This window comes from Anguilla anguilla, chromosome 16 (assembly GCF_013347855.1).
Source record: "Anguilla anguilla isolate fAngAng1 chromosome 16, fAngAng1.pri, whole genome shotgun sequence".
NCBI classification, from domain to species: Eukaryota; Metazoa; Chordata; class Actinopteri; order Anguilliformes; family Anguillidae; genus Anguilla; species Anguilla anguilla.
In genome coordinates, this window is record NC_049216.1 from 3,321,946 (window position 1) to 3,338,401 (window position 16,456).

Consider the following 16,456-nt stretch of genomic DNA (forward strand, 5'->3'; position numbering starts at 1 on the left):
TTGTTGCCATGTCTCAATCTCTGGCTCCTTGTACTTGGTGTTCAGATAGTCCAGTTTTGAACTTTTTATTGTCTTTGTGAGATCTGTGTCTTAAGCTGCGTTTCCACCGCAGGAACTTTACCCCGGAACTAGGAACCTTTTGAGGAACTCAGTGCGTTTCGACCGCAGGAACTAGGGTCTAAATTAAGTTCCGGGGACTTTATTTTACCCCCAAAAAAGTCCATGCTCAGGGGGTAGTACTTTCCAAAAGTAAAAAAATTTCTGATTGGTCGACTACTTGCAGTGTTTTATTTCAACCGCCATTTTTAAAAATCTGCAGCCGCAAACCGATTTATTTTCATAATAACTTGAAATCAAACTTTTATGTGTCAGGGCGGGCGAGGGAATGGACCCAAACGCAGAGTGCAGGGAAAAACACAAAACTCCAAACTAGGACAAACACAGACTTTACTAACACACTCAAGAAAAAGTGAACAAAAAGGGTCGCAGGGCACTCTCACAAAACTCAAAGAAAAACCTCAAAAAAACACCAGAAACAAGAAAATCCAAAAATTCAAAGGCACAACAAAGGCACGCAGGCAAACACTATCAGAGGCACAAACGAACAGACTAAGAGCAACGAGCAGGCAGGCACGCAAGCAACAGGCAAGGATCCAGCATCTGAGTCAGGGAGAAGGGAGACTTAAATAGACACGACGCAGATGAGACACAGGAGGGCACAATGAACAATCAGGCCACAGAGAGGGAAGGGAACACGAGACAATCAGCAACCAATAATAGGAAAATTGAAACCAATCAAACAGGACACAAAACAGAGGTGCCGCCATCTGGCGGCACAACCAGGAAAAACAGGGGGAAGACACAGAACCCTGACAGTATGTTATGCGGCACAGTAGCCTACTTTTGGTTATAGCCTGCCAACGTCTTGGAATTATAATGTGTGCTCTTCTGTTCTTTTCTTGCTTTAGTATTTGTTTTATAAAATGCTAAGCATTCGTGCTGGGAGAGCATATTACGTACCAAAACATTCAAACGGTTTCATTCGGTTGCTGAATATTTTCTTCCGGATTTTCTTTGTTAGCCCGTTGTAATTGACTCAAAACTTTTGATACAGTTATGTGAGGTATGCGGTAGTTCTGCGTAATTTACATTGGTGATACAGTAAAAGCAAACTGGAAATCACCTTCCGCACTTTTTGTCAGGGTAAAATAACAATAATAGGTTAATTCTAGTAATCGTCCCTTTTGCTTTTTCAGACTGCCGTAATTTTACTGTGCCATTCTTCAATTCCACAAAAAGACCAGGAAGAATATGGACTAATTTATGGTGCATGGTTCGCATCTGGAGGGCACAGTTCGCTGCTCCGCTAGCAGTAACTTTAAAGGAAAGCAAACGGTGGCTGTACCACTGCTAATTTAAATTTTCACGCAAGTCCGAGTTTTCATTCTATTCTTGTCATTTTGCGATTAGTCTATATGGAATTGATGATGAGAAAGTAATCAATTCAACAGCAAATTGTTTACAACGTGTGCATGTGTTCTGCTGTTGTTGCCAGTTATTTGTGGAATGTGAATGCATTCTGTCGCCTCGGATGTCAAGACATGAACGTGAATGTTCGCATAAAAACATAATGAATGTGTTTGAGAGGATATATAAAACAGTTACAATCTGACTATTGGCCTGTTATATCCTATTTGTTGCATAACAACGGTCCAAGTTCAACTACCAACGACAGTTTTGCTTGACAACGGTAAAATATAAAAAAAAACGGCTGCGGAAGAATATTTCAATTTCACGTGATTAAAACAATAAAAATCAATAAATACAAAAGTAACCATATATAGTCATTGTTGGTAACCCATTGTATATAAGTGGAATAAACCCCTCCGGGCTGTCCCGGTTATTAGAAAATAATGTAGGCTACTTCAGTGGTAGTATGGGGTTACAGAAGAAATCATAGGACGGATGGACCGACGAAAACGTTGCTTTTTCATACGTCAATGGGCTAATTTGTCTAATCTTTGCGGGACTTTAGACCGCGGTGGAAATGCAGACAACCGTGGGCTGAAGGAACCTTTTAGTTCCTTGAAAACTAAAAGTTCTGGGTACTTTTGGTGGAAACGCGGATTTAATCTTTCCCCTGTAGCAGCTCACTGTTGAATAGCTGAAGAAGAGGCTTCAAGCATGACACAGTGACATAATTTTCAGCAGGGAGAGCATCTGTGAAATCAAGGAGAGGCCCTAGTGCCTTACTCACAGAATCAAGGCCATCAGTGTCCTGCCATGTAGGCACCAGATGCCTGGTTGCCCTATCAGCAGCTAAGACTTGTGTGAGGGCCTGTTCTTGTTCAAGCAGTCGCTGAATCATCTTTTGCCTTGATCCCCATCGGGTTGGAGATTCCGTCACCAGTTTATGCTGAGGGAGGCTAATTTCTTCTTGAGCATCTTTGAGTGCCCGCTGCCTTTTCCAGCTGTGCGAGAATGCACTGGCAACCTTTTTACAAACTCCCCCACCTTTGCCAATCTTGGCATCCCTCATGCTTCTCTCTGCAAAACAACAATGAATGAGAGTTCAGTTAAATATTAATTTCATCATAATCTTAAATACACCCAATGCATACATATATAATTACCTCTTATATCTGTGCCACGTGTCTGTATGCTTTAATATCTTTTTTTGTAATGTATTACTTTTTAAAAAGTATAGTTATATGACTGTGGGCAACAAAGGAAGTTGTCTCTGAAGAACATTAAAGATTAAGCTCATGCATGCTCAACGTGCATGCATGAATACACTGACATTAAGAGAGAAAGACATGGAGAGAGTAAGCTTACCAATAGCAATGTGTAGACAATGGCCAAAGCATGACAGTTTTATTCACTTGTACAGGGCGATTGCTTTCACCACGTTAGCTCCACTGTCCGTTGTCAGGCACACCTGTTTCTCCTCGTCTAGATTCCATGCTTGAAGAAACTGCTTCAAACCACTCTCAATCTTTTTGCCCGTGTGGTCATCTGGGAAAAAACTTGTCTCGAGCCAAGAGCTGTTCAAACTCCAGTCGCTGGTTATGTAGTGGACCGTGAGGCTAATGTATGGCTCCGTCACTCGGCTACTCCACATGTCTATGGTTGATGCATAAAACTCCACTGTAGACAGCGTTGTTTGTAACCTACCGCAGCACTCTTCGTACATAGCTGGCACGACCATTTTAGAAAAATATTTCCTTGACAGCATGTTGTATCTACGGTCTATTTTCTGGATCATTAGCCTGAATCCCTCTTTGTCAACAGTTCGGATTGGCAACATGTCTTTGGCTAAGCAAAATGCCATCGCCTCTGTCAGTTCGTTCCAGAGTTCACTTTTTTTTATCATAGGGAGTGCCACTGGCAAACGCGTTGACAATACCCTTCTGAATTAAAAGAGTTTGCTTAATGTTACTTGTTGCCGCTTTCTCCTCACGCAACTTCTGGCTTTCCTCATATTCTGATCGGTTCTTTTGCTTTTGGTGGTGGAACAAATTTGATGTGTTTCCACTCTTTGTTGATATGGGTTTTTGACATACTTTACAAATCACAGATGTTTGATTCACATCTGATCTTTTTTATCCGAACCACTTCCATATTATGGAGGAAGCTCCTTTTTTTGGGATTAATTCTTCCTCCTCGTCTAGGGTTGGAACTCTGCCTTCCACCATGCTTGTTCTCATTCTACGTGTGAGATGGTGAGATGCCCAAACGCGTCATCAACTATATTGTCAATATCACGGGATGACAAATTCTTATCGTGGGGAGGAATTGTACCGGTATATCATGGACGATACGATATGGCACAGCCCTAGTAGTGAGACTGTATAAATATCCCAGGGCATGACCAAGACCTGTATTATTTTATTAAATAATATTTGCTTGATTTTTGCAGCTATTCTAGAGAAACTGCACATCCTGAAAGTGAAAGTTACAATATGCCCAGTGCTGATAAGCTCCATTTGTTGCTAGCTTGCTGCCCTCACCATATCGGGTTCCCTGCATTTGACATACCCTCTTCCTGCACACGCTAACACAGAACAGGACAGCTAGCTACCCACGCTAGCTCATTAGTGCTTATTGCCACCCACCCTGCTTTTCTTAGCTTAGCGAGTCTATGTTAGCTCCCCGCTACATGGCTCTTTCTAAGCCCGTTTTCCGTGTTCGAGGAGCTACACTTGCATGCCTGTCCAGGTGTGTGCAGTGCCCTCATCACTGCCAGAGTGTATGACCCTAACCCCCTCCCCTCCCCCCAATTGTGTTCGCATACCTTTTAGAACCTTTATATTACTTAAATCGTTTTCATATATTCAAGGCATGCTTTCTTGCACGGTCAATGGAATAACTCCAAAAGTGCAAAGCCCAGCCATCTAGCACTCCTTATAATTTCAAAATGATAACAGTATTTTAAATTCAAAAAGCATTTATCCTTTTGTGTGTCTATTAGGCTTCATGTTGTCATGTTTATATATCTTTATGAGCCTTCCGATTCTTTTTAAGTAAGTACTCTGGGTATAATGGAAGACTGGAATTTTGAAATGTTATTACATTAACGATTGAAGTATTACATTATTCATCAAAAAACCTGTAACTGTTATAAGTTATTACATTAACTGTCAAAACTTATTACATTAGCCATTAAATATTTTATTGCATTAACCCTTTACATTACATTTATTTGTCTGTCACTTTTATCCAAAGCAATATGCAATTAGTGCATATCGAAGGTCATTGGAATAACTACAAAACACAGGTCCGATAAGGTACAATACTCATTATGTAACAGTTATTTATAGCCATGACCACATTAAGTCCAGTTCACGCAGTAAGCATAGGCTAGGACAGAAAGTAATGTTATGTCAAACTAGAAGGTACAATACTCATTATGTAACAGTTATTCATAGCCATGAACACAGTAAGTCCAGTTCACGCAGTAAGCATAGGCTAGGTCAGAGTGTAATGTTACGTCAAACTAGGAGGCAAGATAGCGAGCTGCAACATCAAGATAATGATACAAATGCAATATGAGTGCTGATTGGAGGTGCATGTGTAACATGAAAGTGCTACAGGAATAAGGTAGACGGGTACAAGTGATAAGTGATCCTAGCTGGGAGTACCCTGCAGAGTAGTGATAGTTAGTTAGTCCAGGTACAGACTGAAGAGATGCGTCTTCAGACTACGGCAGAAGACGGGCAATGACTGAGTGGTTTGTAGAGAAACAGAGAGTTTCTTCCACCACTGGGGAGCTAGGGTGGAGAAGCTTTGTGCTAGGGACGAGTGAGAACCTTTCACCCGGATGGCAGAGAGTGCAAGTCACCCTGCTGTAGAAGAGTGGCGTGGTCGAGCTGGCTTGTAGGATTGAATCGTGTCCTGTAGGTAGGCGGGGGCTGTCCTTTTGTGTAGGTGTGTTAAGGACTTGAACCTGATTCTGGTGATGACTGGTAGCCAGTGGAATGACCTCAGTAGGGCAGCCACATTCTGAATCATCTGTAGTGACTGTATGGCACAAGCTGGCAGGCTGAGGCAGATCTCATCCAGGTGACCTGGTATGACCTGGGGGCAGTCCCAGAACTACCCATCTCAGCCAAGATGTAGAGGAATAGTTCTGGTTGACCATGTCGATTGCTGCAGACAGTTCTAGGAGGATCAGGACAGAGGAGAGGCGTGAGGAGGGCAGTCTCTGTTGAGTGCCCAGATCGAAAGCCAGACTGGTGAGGACCAAGCAGGTTAACCGGCAGTTATTACATGAAAGAGGACAAAGTTATTGCATGAACTGTTTTTATTATATTAACTGTTATATTATTATATCATATTATATGTGGCTCTGATTTGTTTGCTTTTTACCTTAAATAAGATATGGCCCTGTATTCAAATCTGAAATTGATCCGTATTTGCCAGGAAAATAGCTAAAATTCCCTTTTTTACATGAGGCTGCAGCCATCTTGCAACAAGATAGTTTGTGACATCATTGGCATTAGTCTCGGCTGCTCAGTTCCTATTGGTAGATGGCTGACTTTCAGTGAGCTCAGCGATGAATCAGGAGGAAAGAAACAAAACTAAAAATGCATAGAGAGTCCTGTTGTATTGCCCCAGGGTGCTCAAATGAGTATTACTACACAATACCAACACAATCAATTTCATGAACTGCCTCTGACGAGACTGCAACCACTGAGCTGCTGGTTGCTCAGAAATGGTCCACCTTTGGGACGGGGCGACGGGACTGCAGTGATGATTTGTTTTTCAGACCACGAACCGACTGAAGCCAGACGCTGTGGTTGGGCGGGAGGGCAAAATTAGCAATGATTTTATCTACAGTATGTCAGATATCAAGTGTTTATATTATGGCCTCAGAGAGAGAAACAGTGAACTGGATACAATATTGGCTTGAAGAATTCTGTCTACCTTCTCCTCCACGAACATTAAAGGAAACGTCCTTTTTACGCCACTCTGATATCCTTATCTAGGCAGGCGATCTATGGGTCCTACCTCCTGCAGAGTTAATAGACAAGCTATTTACAAGGCCAGAGGCCCAGTGTGGCTACAGAATGAACTGTTTGATCTTAAGTTTCAATACAATCTGTGACATTTTATTGAAATCGTTGACTGAAAACTTCATGTTTATGTTAGAAGCACAAATAAACTTCCGTGCTTTTTATTGGTATTCAATAACTTAACTGAATTACCTCCTAATATATGTACTGCCTCAGCACAGGGGCTCAGCTGATCCCTTAGCAGTGTGCAGCACCAGGGGGTCCTGAGATGGCCTCAGCACAGGGGCTCAGCTGATCCCTTAGCAGTGTGCAGCACCAGGGGGTCCTGAGACGGCCTCAGCACAGAGGCTCAGCTGATCCTTTAGCCCATAGTGATGGATGACAATGGGATTTTACATTTGTGCAACCTCATATTTGTAGCCCAGTGAAACAGGTGAAAGGCAGCAATACAGTTCCGGGGGCTGAGATCAATTTTATTTTAGTAAAAATTTAGATGCCACTTTGTTTGGTTTTATTTTAAATATTCATTAGGGGTGCCAATACTTTTTACCTCAAGTTTTTAATGAGAATTATGTTTAATTAAAGTGAAAGTAAGCAGTTTCTACAAATATTTGAGCAAAAAATTAAAATCATTATGTTTAAATGTTTCTTTTATACAATTATTTATGCTAATTTTAATGAAGAGTGCCAATAATTCTTCCTGAATATATTAACTCTTCTTTGTAGACTGAACAACTGCAAACTCACAAAGAAGTCCTGTGATATTGTGGCCTCAGCTCTCCAGTCATCAAACTCACCTTTGACAGATCTGGACCTCAGCTACAATAACCTGGGAGATTCAGGAGTGGAGCTGCTCTGTGCTGGACTGAGGAGTCCAAACTGTAAACTACAGAGACTGGGGTGAGTAGTGCTGTGTACTGTGTGACATTAACTAAATAGAATTACTGATTATGGCAATGCAAGGGTTTGAATTTTGTCACAGGGAAGACTAATTTCCTGACTCCATTCATTTTCAGAGCCTGTAACCTGAATGTTTGTGTGAATGTGAGTTTGCATATAAGATTATTGACTGAGGTGTGCTCATATGAAACGATGGGCAGCTTGACCCTGTATCCTGGAGAGAGAGACTAGCTACTGCTGCCAGGCTTTCATCTAAGTGATCTCTGACATTAAGATCTTCAATCCTGGGAGGTAAATGTCATGTTCATCCAGGAATCTAAAACCAACACCTGGGATTAAGCTAATTAAGATTTACCCCATTTCGGTAGCGTGACTATATAAATATCACAAGGCATGACTTCTGTATTATTCTATTAAATAACATTTGACTGACCCATGAGCTGCATATCCAGCTAGTGAAACTAACAATATGCCCAGTGAGTACCTCAGTAAGGGTGTTACCCCAAAACTTTAAGTTACTGTCTCTACCCCGGTTCTCCCGAAACATAGAGTAGTGAGATCCACGTATGGGAAACGACATCCGGTATAATATCTGAGTGCTATCCATATAGTTCATAGCTAAAAATAAATTGATTCACCATGTGACACTCCTGAGACCCCCCACCCCAGAAAGGGATGTGTGTGTCCTTTTTTTTCGTATGAGAATGAACCTGAGAGGGGTTCCCTGAGTGTAAAAGTCTGTGTTTTCCCAGTGACGTAGAGTTGCTGAGCGCATGTGTGTCACCGTGAGGCGGCGATGGAGATCGCACACAGGACTGAGGTGGGGGGATGAAATCCACCTCATAAAGCCCCTGATTCTTTATAGCCCCAGTGGCAAAACCTGAGAGGCTGGCACCATCAGCCCCTGTAGTGTTAGGCATGTGTGATACTGTACTCTCGAGACGGGCTTGAACTGAGAGAGACATACTCAGAGAGATAAAATGCAGTCCGCTGATAGGCAAGCTCACATGGATACAGAGTATAAATCCACTCCCAAGAAGGTTACGCTCCAGGATGGGGAGAGATTGCACTGAAACCAAGAGACATCAGATGTGTCAGAACTCGCTGAGTGTCCTGCACAACTCTGGGTTTTGAATTGGCAATAATCAGCTAAGTCAGTATTTTGAGCCTCATTAGTCTCAATGGAGCCAGACCCACCTCTACACAAATACAGAACCCCCGTGGACTCAGGGAAAGGCCGAAGGGTGGAACTGTGTATTTGTAGCAAACACCATGATGGGCAAAGCGGAGGAATTTTGTGTGAGGGGGATACATGCTTACGTGGGAGAAGGCATCTTTCAGATTTACTGATGTGAAATAGTGATTTTAAGTTAATTTAAGTTAATTAACTGTTAATTCTAATTCTTAACTGTTAATAAGAATGTTGATTGATGCATTTCTATAGATTAAACAGTTAACTTTCAATAAACCATTTAAATGAATAACCTAATGTTGGTGATTAGATTTCAAATTAAAGAGACGTTTCTTAATGTTAAATTAGAGAGTCACGGTTCCCTTGACTGGCAGCATGAGTGAAACGTTATTGGTCCATTCCTGGAACATCAGTGCCGTCTGAGCGCGTCTTCTCAGCTGCTGGTCTCACCTTCAGCAGACTGCACACCAGACTGACCCCAAAGCACATAGGCATGCTCATATTCCTTAACAAAAATGCTTAAGTATTAAGTTAAACATATTTTAAGTCATTCTTTTTATAGGCCATGGAGTAGATTTTAATCTAATCAGTTAATCATTATTAATCAGTTATTGGGTGCCAACGATTGATTTAAAGAATTGCACAAAATGTTCCAATCGTTCTGACATATTGAACGTGAAAGAGTGCTGTATGTTAACATTTTGAAATTATATTGCCTCAAATGTTTAACACTGAGATCCAAAATAGGTAGTTGAGAACCGTCCTTCTTTGGGAGCTGGAAATAATGAAAATCAAAACTATGTTGGGTTTGATCTCTGGGAACCACACGTATTTCCCACTTTTTTTAAGAAGGAAGGAATTTATTCCTCTTAAACATGGGAGCGCTCTCTTGTGTTTGAGAGTAAATGACTCTGTTGAAATGGGGGGGTTCACTTTGAACTGGAGTCTGTAGCCCTTGGCTATTGTATGTAGCCCTTGGCTATAGTAGCGCTGCAGTATTCTATGTGCTTTTCTAGGAGGGTGGTAGCCTCCTTTAGCACTTGACGAACTACTGTCTGTCAGAGCCACACTTGGTGCAAATGGATGCTTCTAAGGAGGTCTGGACCGGATGTCATTCCCTAGAGTTGGCTTTCAAACACAAGATGATGAAAGAGGAGTTTATTTATGGCACCAATGCAGTGATTTGCCCTAGCAGACATGCACACTTCAGTCAGTATATAAGTAAGCCACGTACTTTAGATGCACTGTAGGAGAAAGTACTTATCATATGACTAAATATGAGAGTTTCCAATAACCATGAATAGAAAGCTTTAACAGTGTTACGAGGCAATCATTTTATTTACAAGGTATGGCAAGATGGACTGGACACTATGCTATAAGAGAGGAAAGGACATGCACCTGAAGAGATTGTAAGATAAAGAAAAGGAACACAAAGAAATTGTGATGCATACCAAAAGTGCTTTTTATGAAAGGACTTTGGACAATGAAGTAATTTGTTTGAGCTTCCCTTAAATGCTATCCAGAGAACATCTCCCACAATCCACACTAGTTTACATTTGATAAAATAGAGTCTGACCTGATCAAAACTCTAGTACCTACCGCCATCCCCAGTCGTACAATATCATGCCTGTATGTGTTGCATGTCCTCCTGCAAGGGTTTACAGTGATGGTCCTTCTAAGGACTGTTTTATACTTCTATGTAGTCTGCATAGTCTGCATGATTTGCATTGTGTGCGACATTTGCATATGTGCAGATCATTTATATGGCATGTTATACAGGTACAGGTTGTGATTTTCCACCCACTTACAGATACCTTCAATTCCATATTGTTCATATCTTTTAATAAACTTTTATCACATCCATACTGTATGCTACGGGAACGAGGCACAGACGAGGTAGACAGTGCTGGCAATATGCCTGTGGAGGGCTTTTATTGTGACAGCGGTATCACAATGAATGAAGACATTGGAAAAGTGAAACACAAAACAAGATCTGGCTACTCAAATGTTGGGGAAAGCAAAAGTGCTAGGGAAGTGCAGGTGGGTCCAAGGAGGAGGGGCACGTCCGAGTCTGCCACAAAAAAAAAAAAAAAACGAGAATCAGGGACTCTGTTAGTCACTCAGTGAGGGGAAAGCCAGCACACCCCTGGAGTGAGACCATGAGGCCTATATAGGGCCAGCAGCTACTCAGGCAAAGGGGAAAGTGGTGTGGAAAGAGCACTGGTATGCTGCCGGTGGCCTGACTGTATCTCAGGTCCAGGTCTGAGTGTGGAGTGGAGGTGCTGAAACTCAGCCCTGTCCCTCCGACGCTGTCCAGGTCTGAGTGTGGAGTGGAGGTGCTGAAACTCAGCCCTGTCCCTCCGGCACTGTCCATGGTGCTGCAGGCTGGCCAGTGAGACACAGAATAAGTGGAGCAGAGTGGTGGCTGATGGCAGGGAGGGGCGGGGCTCTAGAGGCCCTCACCACAATACATATATATGAGCATGTGCATTACTTCCTGTTACAGTGAATCTGCCTTTAGCTGTGTGTTAGCTTGCAGTGCTGTGGGAAGTTTGTCACAGAAAACCAAAAGGAAATAATCAAATTCACTGTCAACTTTGAAAAATGTGTGTTGCCTTTTACATCTTTACGTTTGGTGGTGGCCGAACATCCTACGGCATTGAAAACTAACTCGCTCTCCACTTTGAAAAATGGCAGCTGCACGTCTAGTATGGGAGGGTTAAGCCCAGAGACAAGATCATAGAAAAGGTAGATGAGCCATTTGCCCCAATTCAGAGAACTTACAGTATAAGAATAGGGGACATTTGGGTCAGAATTGCATCTGTAGAACTGTTAGATTTCAGTCCAGCAGGATGTTTAATTTTCAGGTGCAAAATACTGCAGTTGGAGAGTGTAGCACGGACATCTTCCTCAGAGCATCATCAACCTTAAAATACTCAGTTTCACTCTTCATTGCTGAACACTGTCATTGGCACATTTCCCATATTAGATACATGCTTCATGTCTTTCCCAATAAACTCGATCCTCCTCCTCATGTATTTGCTTTATTATTGCATTCTTATTGGTGAAGTCACAGTACATTATCTCAGCTGAGGTCAAAAAGCATTGTTTAACTGTTTCAGTGTCCGTGAAAGCCTTTTTATGCCTAGCTAAAATCCATGCAATCTTGTAAGTGGCCTTGGTCGATTTCTCGGCAACTGAGACTGATCTCACCATCGTTTTTTGCTGCTCAGTCAGAGTCTGTGTCAACTGTTTAATTTTATTAGTCCTCAGGTTCCTAGGTTGTACTTGGCGTGAAATGCACTAAAGTGGCGTTCAAGGTTAGACTGTTTAAAATTGGCACTAGTCTTCTGGCAAATTAGGCAGAATGGAGTGGATTCATCTTGCAAAAAGAAAAACTCATCAGTCCATGTATCCTGAAATTTTCAGTGTTCGTCCTGAATTGACCGCACCTTTTTCTTTGCTGGTGCAGCATCGGTGTCTTGGGCTTCTCAGCCAAACTGATCTGCATTTCCCCCGTTCTTTTCTAACGTTACTCTTTCTCCTTGGGCCTGTTTCTAACTCCGTCACCGTCAGCTAGTGAAGAATCACTTTTCTTGTTCTGCTTTTTTCTAATAATAAATCTGTCCATTTTGATACAACCTTACGACGTAAGGCATTATGGAATATCTAACTTAGGCTTACGTGCTAAACTTACAAAACCATTCACAAATGCAAAGCTACACACATAGGTTATACGTCTACCCATGATCCGTTGCTGTTACGTAGCCTACGTTCTTTTACGTCTCTTCAGTATGCTGCCATCTGCTGGATAATTCATTTCAACGTGCTAAAACAAGTCATACGCGGAACCTATAAAAGTAAGTTATAGCTATATTCTTATTGTTATCAGTGAATCTATATGAGCCGCAAAACAAAGTCTCAGGAGCCGCATGCGGCTCGTGAGCTGCGTAATGAGTAACACTGATCTAAGTGTTCTCTGACATTAAGACCATCAGTCATAGGAGGTAAATGTACCGCTCATCCAGGAATCTTGTGATTCATAGACTTCTGCCCTGAAGGAGCAACTTAACCTGTAAAATCAGCAGATGTAAGTGCCAAAACTCACTATCACAGTGATCAATCAAATTAAGGCTTATCTGGGTAGTGAGTAGGGCTGGGCGATATAGACTTAAAACTATATCACGATATTTCATGGTATTTTTTGTGGTAACGATATAAATGACGATATGAAAATAGTACCATTCAACACTATCTTTTTGGCCACAAGTCACTTCAGCATAGAGAGCTGTGCAAACACAAACATTGATCCAAAAAAGTAAAACCTAATCCTGACCATCATCAAATACTAAACTACATCAATTAAGTAGGCTAAAAAATAGAATATGAATTTTATTCACAAATTAATAAAATTAATTAGTGAAAATGCAAACACCAATACTCACAGGATTCATAATCTAACCCCAGGAAAAACAAATGGAAATGTTGTAAAAATACTTTTCTTCTGTAAAAGTGCAAATAATGTTTAAATAGTGCAAACTTAACAAGTCTTAAACTATGCTGCAAAACATCAAAACAGTATATAAACACAGTAATGATTCAAATCAAGTACAAGTTTGAAATGTAAACACCGATTCTGACTTTAATCATAAACTACATACAACAAATGAAAACGTAAAGACTTATACAACCTCTGTTGTACTGTCATGACTCAAATAGTCGTAAAAATAGTGCAAACAGCGAATCAAAAAGTAACAATCCCAAACTTGTCTTCAGTTAGGTTACAAAACTGCATAACAGTGCAAAAACAACCTGATAAATTAACAGCAAATTGACAAATAAAATACAAGGTCAATGAAAATGTAAACACTGATACACTCTGAAATTGAAAATAAAATAACGTATGTGGAAATGAGGTTGTGGCTGGAACATGCCATAGATAAGGTAGTGCAAGTTATCACACACATACTACTAAAGCATGTGATTCAGGAAGAGGTAGCTATCAAAAAGAGAACAGGACATCACAGCTTAGGATTTTTGGTTAAGAAGACTAGCATATTAACTGTGGCTAGTTTCAGAGCAGACCTTTGGCATGTTACTATATTTCCTTCAGCACTGAATAGCCTCTCTGAGGCTGTACTTGTAGCAGGGATACACAAGTACTTTTTTGCCAAACCACTGATCTGAGGAAAATTCACCTTGTGTAGCTTCCACCATGCATGGGATTGCTCTCGCCATCTGCCAGTGGACAAAGCAAACAGCTGTTTAATTCAGCCTCAATTTTCTCTGTGTCAGAAAGGCTGGTCAGCTCAGCAGCTGGTTTCTTGAAATAGCTTCCAAGACTCTTCCTCTGCCGCTTAGATGCACTTTGGGCTTGTCCTGTAGATCCAGGTGATTTTTCAGGGGCAGCAGTTTCACTTGGCATGACAGAAAGGGATTCCACCTCTTTGGCTACTCTGGCTTTGATGACCAGGATCTCTTCTTGACTCATGTGCTGAGTGCAGAAGCGTGGATCAAGCATTGTTGCCATGTTGATCAGTTTCTCAATCTCTGGCTCCTTGTACTTGGTGTTCAGGTAGTCCAATATTGAACGTTTAATTGTCTTGGTGAGATCTGTCTTCATCTTTCCCCTGTAGCAGCTCACTGTTGAATAGCTGAAGAACAGGCTTCAAGCATGACGCAATGACATAATTTTCAGCAGGGAGAGCATCTGTGAAATCAAGGAGAGGTCCTAGTGCCTTACTCACATAATCAAGGCCATCAGTGTCCTGCCATGTAGGCACCAGATGCCTGGTTGCCCTATTAGCAGCTAAGACTTGTGTGAGGGCCTTTTCTTGTTCAAGTAGTCGCTGAATCATCTTTTGCCTTGATCCCAATCGGGTTGGAGATTCCGTCACCAGTTTATGCTGAGGGAGGCCAATTTCTTCTTGAGCATCTTTGAGTGCCCGCTGCCTTGTCCAGCTGTGCGAGAATGCGCTGACGACCTTTTTACAAACTCCCACAGCTTTGTCAATCATGGCATCCCTCATGCTTCTCTCTGCAAAAAAACAATGAATGAGAGTTCAGTTAAATATTAATTTCATCATAATCTTAAATACACACAATACATACATATTGGGATGGCAGGTATGCCATCCCGCCAAGTTACGTTACGCACCGAGAGTTTGGCACTTTTCAGGGTTCCCCACAGAAATAACCACAACAGCCACAGACACTCAGCCCTTAAAACATTAAATTCTGTACATTCTGACCCCATTTCAACAGACAGATTTAATTAACTTCACATGTCCACACAATAAAGCCCCAAACTAAGGGGATTTTGCGTTTTCTCCTTCTTCTTCTTCTTTCTTCTTCTTCTTCTTCTCATTCTTATTTTTCCTGCCGCCTATCCCACTAACAACATGTCTCCCCATTGGATATTTTACCGACACCAGCCAAATCCTCACCCTCACGACCCAATCAAAAACTTGCATACACACACAAGATACTCATATCTTTTTACTCTGAAACATGTCCAGGTTTAACAGCTAATTTGCCTGTGGCCTAGTGGGTGAGGTTACAGTCTTGGGAACATGGGGTCGTAGGTTCAAGCCCAAGTAGGGACACGTTTCTTTAACCTGCTTTTACCCTCACTAATAATTGTCTACTACTTCTCAATTATTGCTTTTGCACCATATCTACCCGCCGTTCACCAAACATATACACTGCATTATGACGTACCGTCTGCACGTTCAGTTATTAACCGGCTACAATATTGCAAAGCCATATGGATTCAACGGGAGCTCTTCTGTGCTTACTCGCCTGTGTTCTTCTTTAAAACCACTGACAGGTTTGCTAATGATATTTCACGCATTGCATAGCTATGTCATGGTGCTGCACTAACAAAGTCACAGACTGGTAAACCTCCGGTTGAACAATTGAATCCTGCCTCGCCCTCAGGCAGATAATTTCTTCTTTTACACTTACAACGTTTTCTTACGCTTATATTTGCTTTACCAAAACTCACTCACGGCCACTCATATGCATTTCATGATGGCAAATGTATTCCTTTTATTAAAAAGTTACACCAGTTCACCACTGCCATTTCTACTAACTATATTTCTTCACTTAGCTACTGTTCAAAACCTTCTTATCAGCAAACGCCACGTTTCTACATTCATGTTACCTCGCCCTGTTCTCTATCTAGCCACATACAAACAATTACTACGTATTTAAGTTCTGCAACTCCCTATTAAAACATTACATTTAAAATCATGACTCACTCATAAGTATAACTACTAGTACTGAACATGAGAAAAGCACATAGTGCAATAGATTTCACACGTTACTTAACCCTCCACTTTAACAGCTAATGCTTTATACCGACTGTTATATGTACCGTTCCATAAGGAAACTAAGCTTGCTCATGGCCACTCAATTTACATCGCACTATAGTCTGTGATCATCTCAACCTTCACCTACATGCCCATTCTGCTAAAAACATATTGTTTGCTAAAACATACGCAATTTCATAATTTCGTCCTAATTTCTCTCACACTGTTGCTATTTTCTCATATGCAAGGATTCCCACCTGCAGATAAGCCTATCAAAATGCCTTATAAACCTTACAAACACTAAAAATGCCTCTCCACGAAATAACAGACAACGGAGCAGGACAGCAGGGTACACAAGTTGCGACCTAGGCAGCTCTAATTCTAAGGACTTGCTGAATTTCTCTCAATCAAGGCTTGTTGGATGGCCGTCTAATCCGTGAGTACATACACTGGCCATATTTCTCCTGCGTTTCTGTTGCGTTTACACTTACGCCACTGCACCCTTTGTCACAGCCACTGTTTTACATATATATGAA

At 41.5% G+C, this 16,456-nt stretch overlaps 1 protein-coding gene across 1 annotated transcript in view; it reads left to right on the plus strand.

The window, feature by feature from the left end:
• The window catches only part of LOC118215094 (NACHT, LRR and PYD domains-containing protein 3-like), a gene marked incomplete at its 3' end in the record, with an annotated part of 75,499 nt that overhangs the window by 30,419 nt on the left and 28,624 nt on the right, over positions 1-16,456 (plus strand). The window contains exons 5-7 of the mRNA XM_035395530.1: positions 7,242-7,331; positions 9,379-9,408; positions 10,862-10,930. Coding sequence (XP_035251421.1) covers positions 7,242-7,331; positions 9,379-9,408; positions 10,862-10,930 — 189 coding nt within the window. The remainder of the gene's footprint in view (positions 1-7,241; positions 7,332-9,378; positions 9,409-10,861; positions 10,931-16,456) is intronic.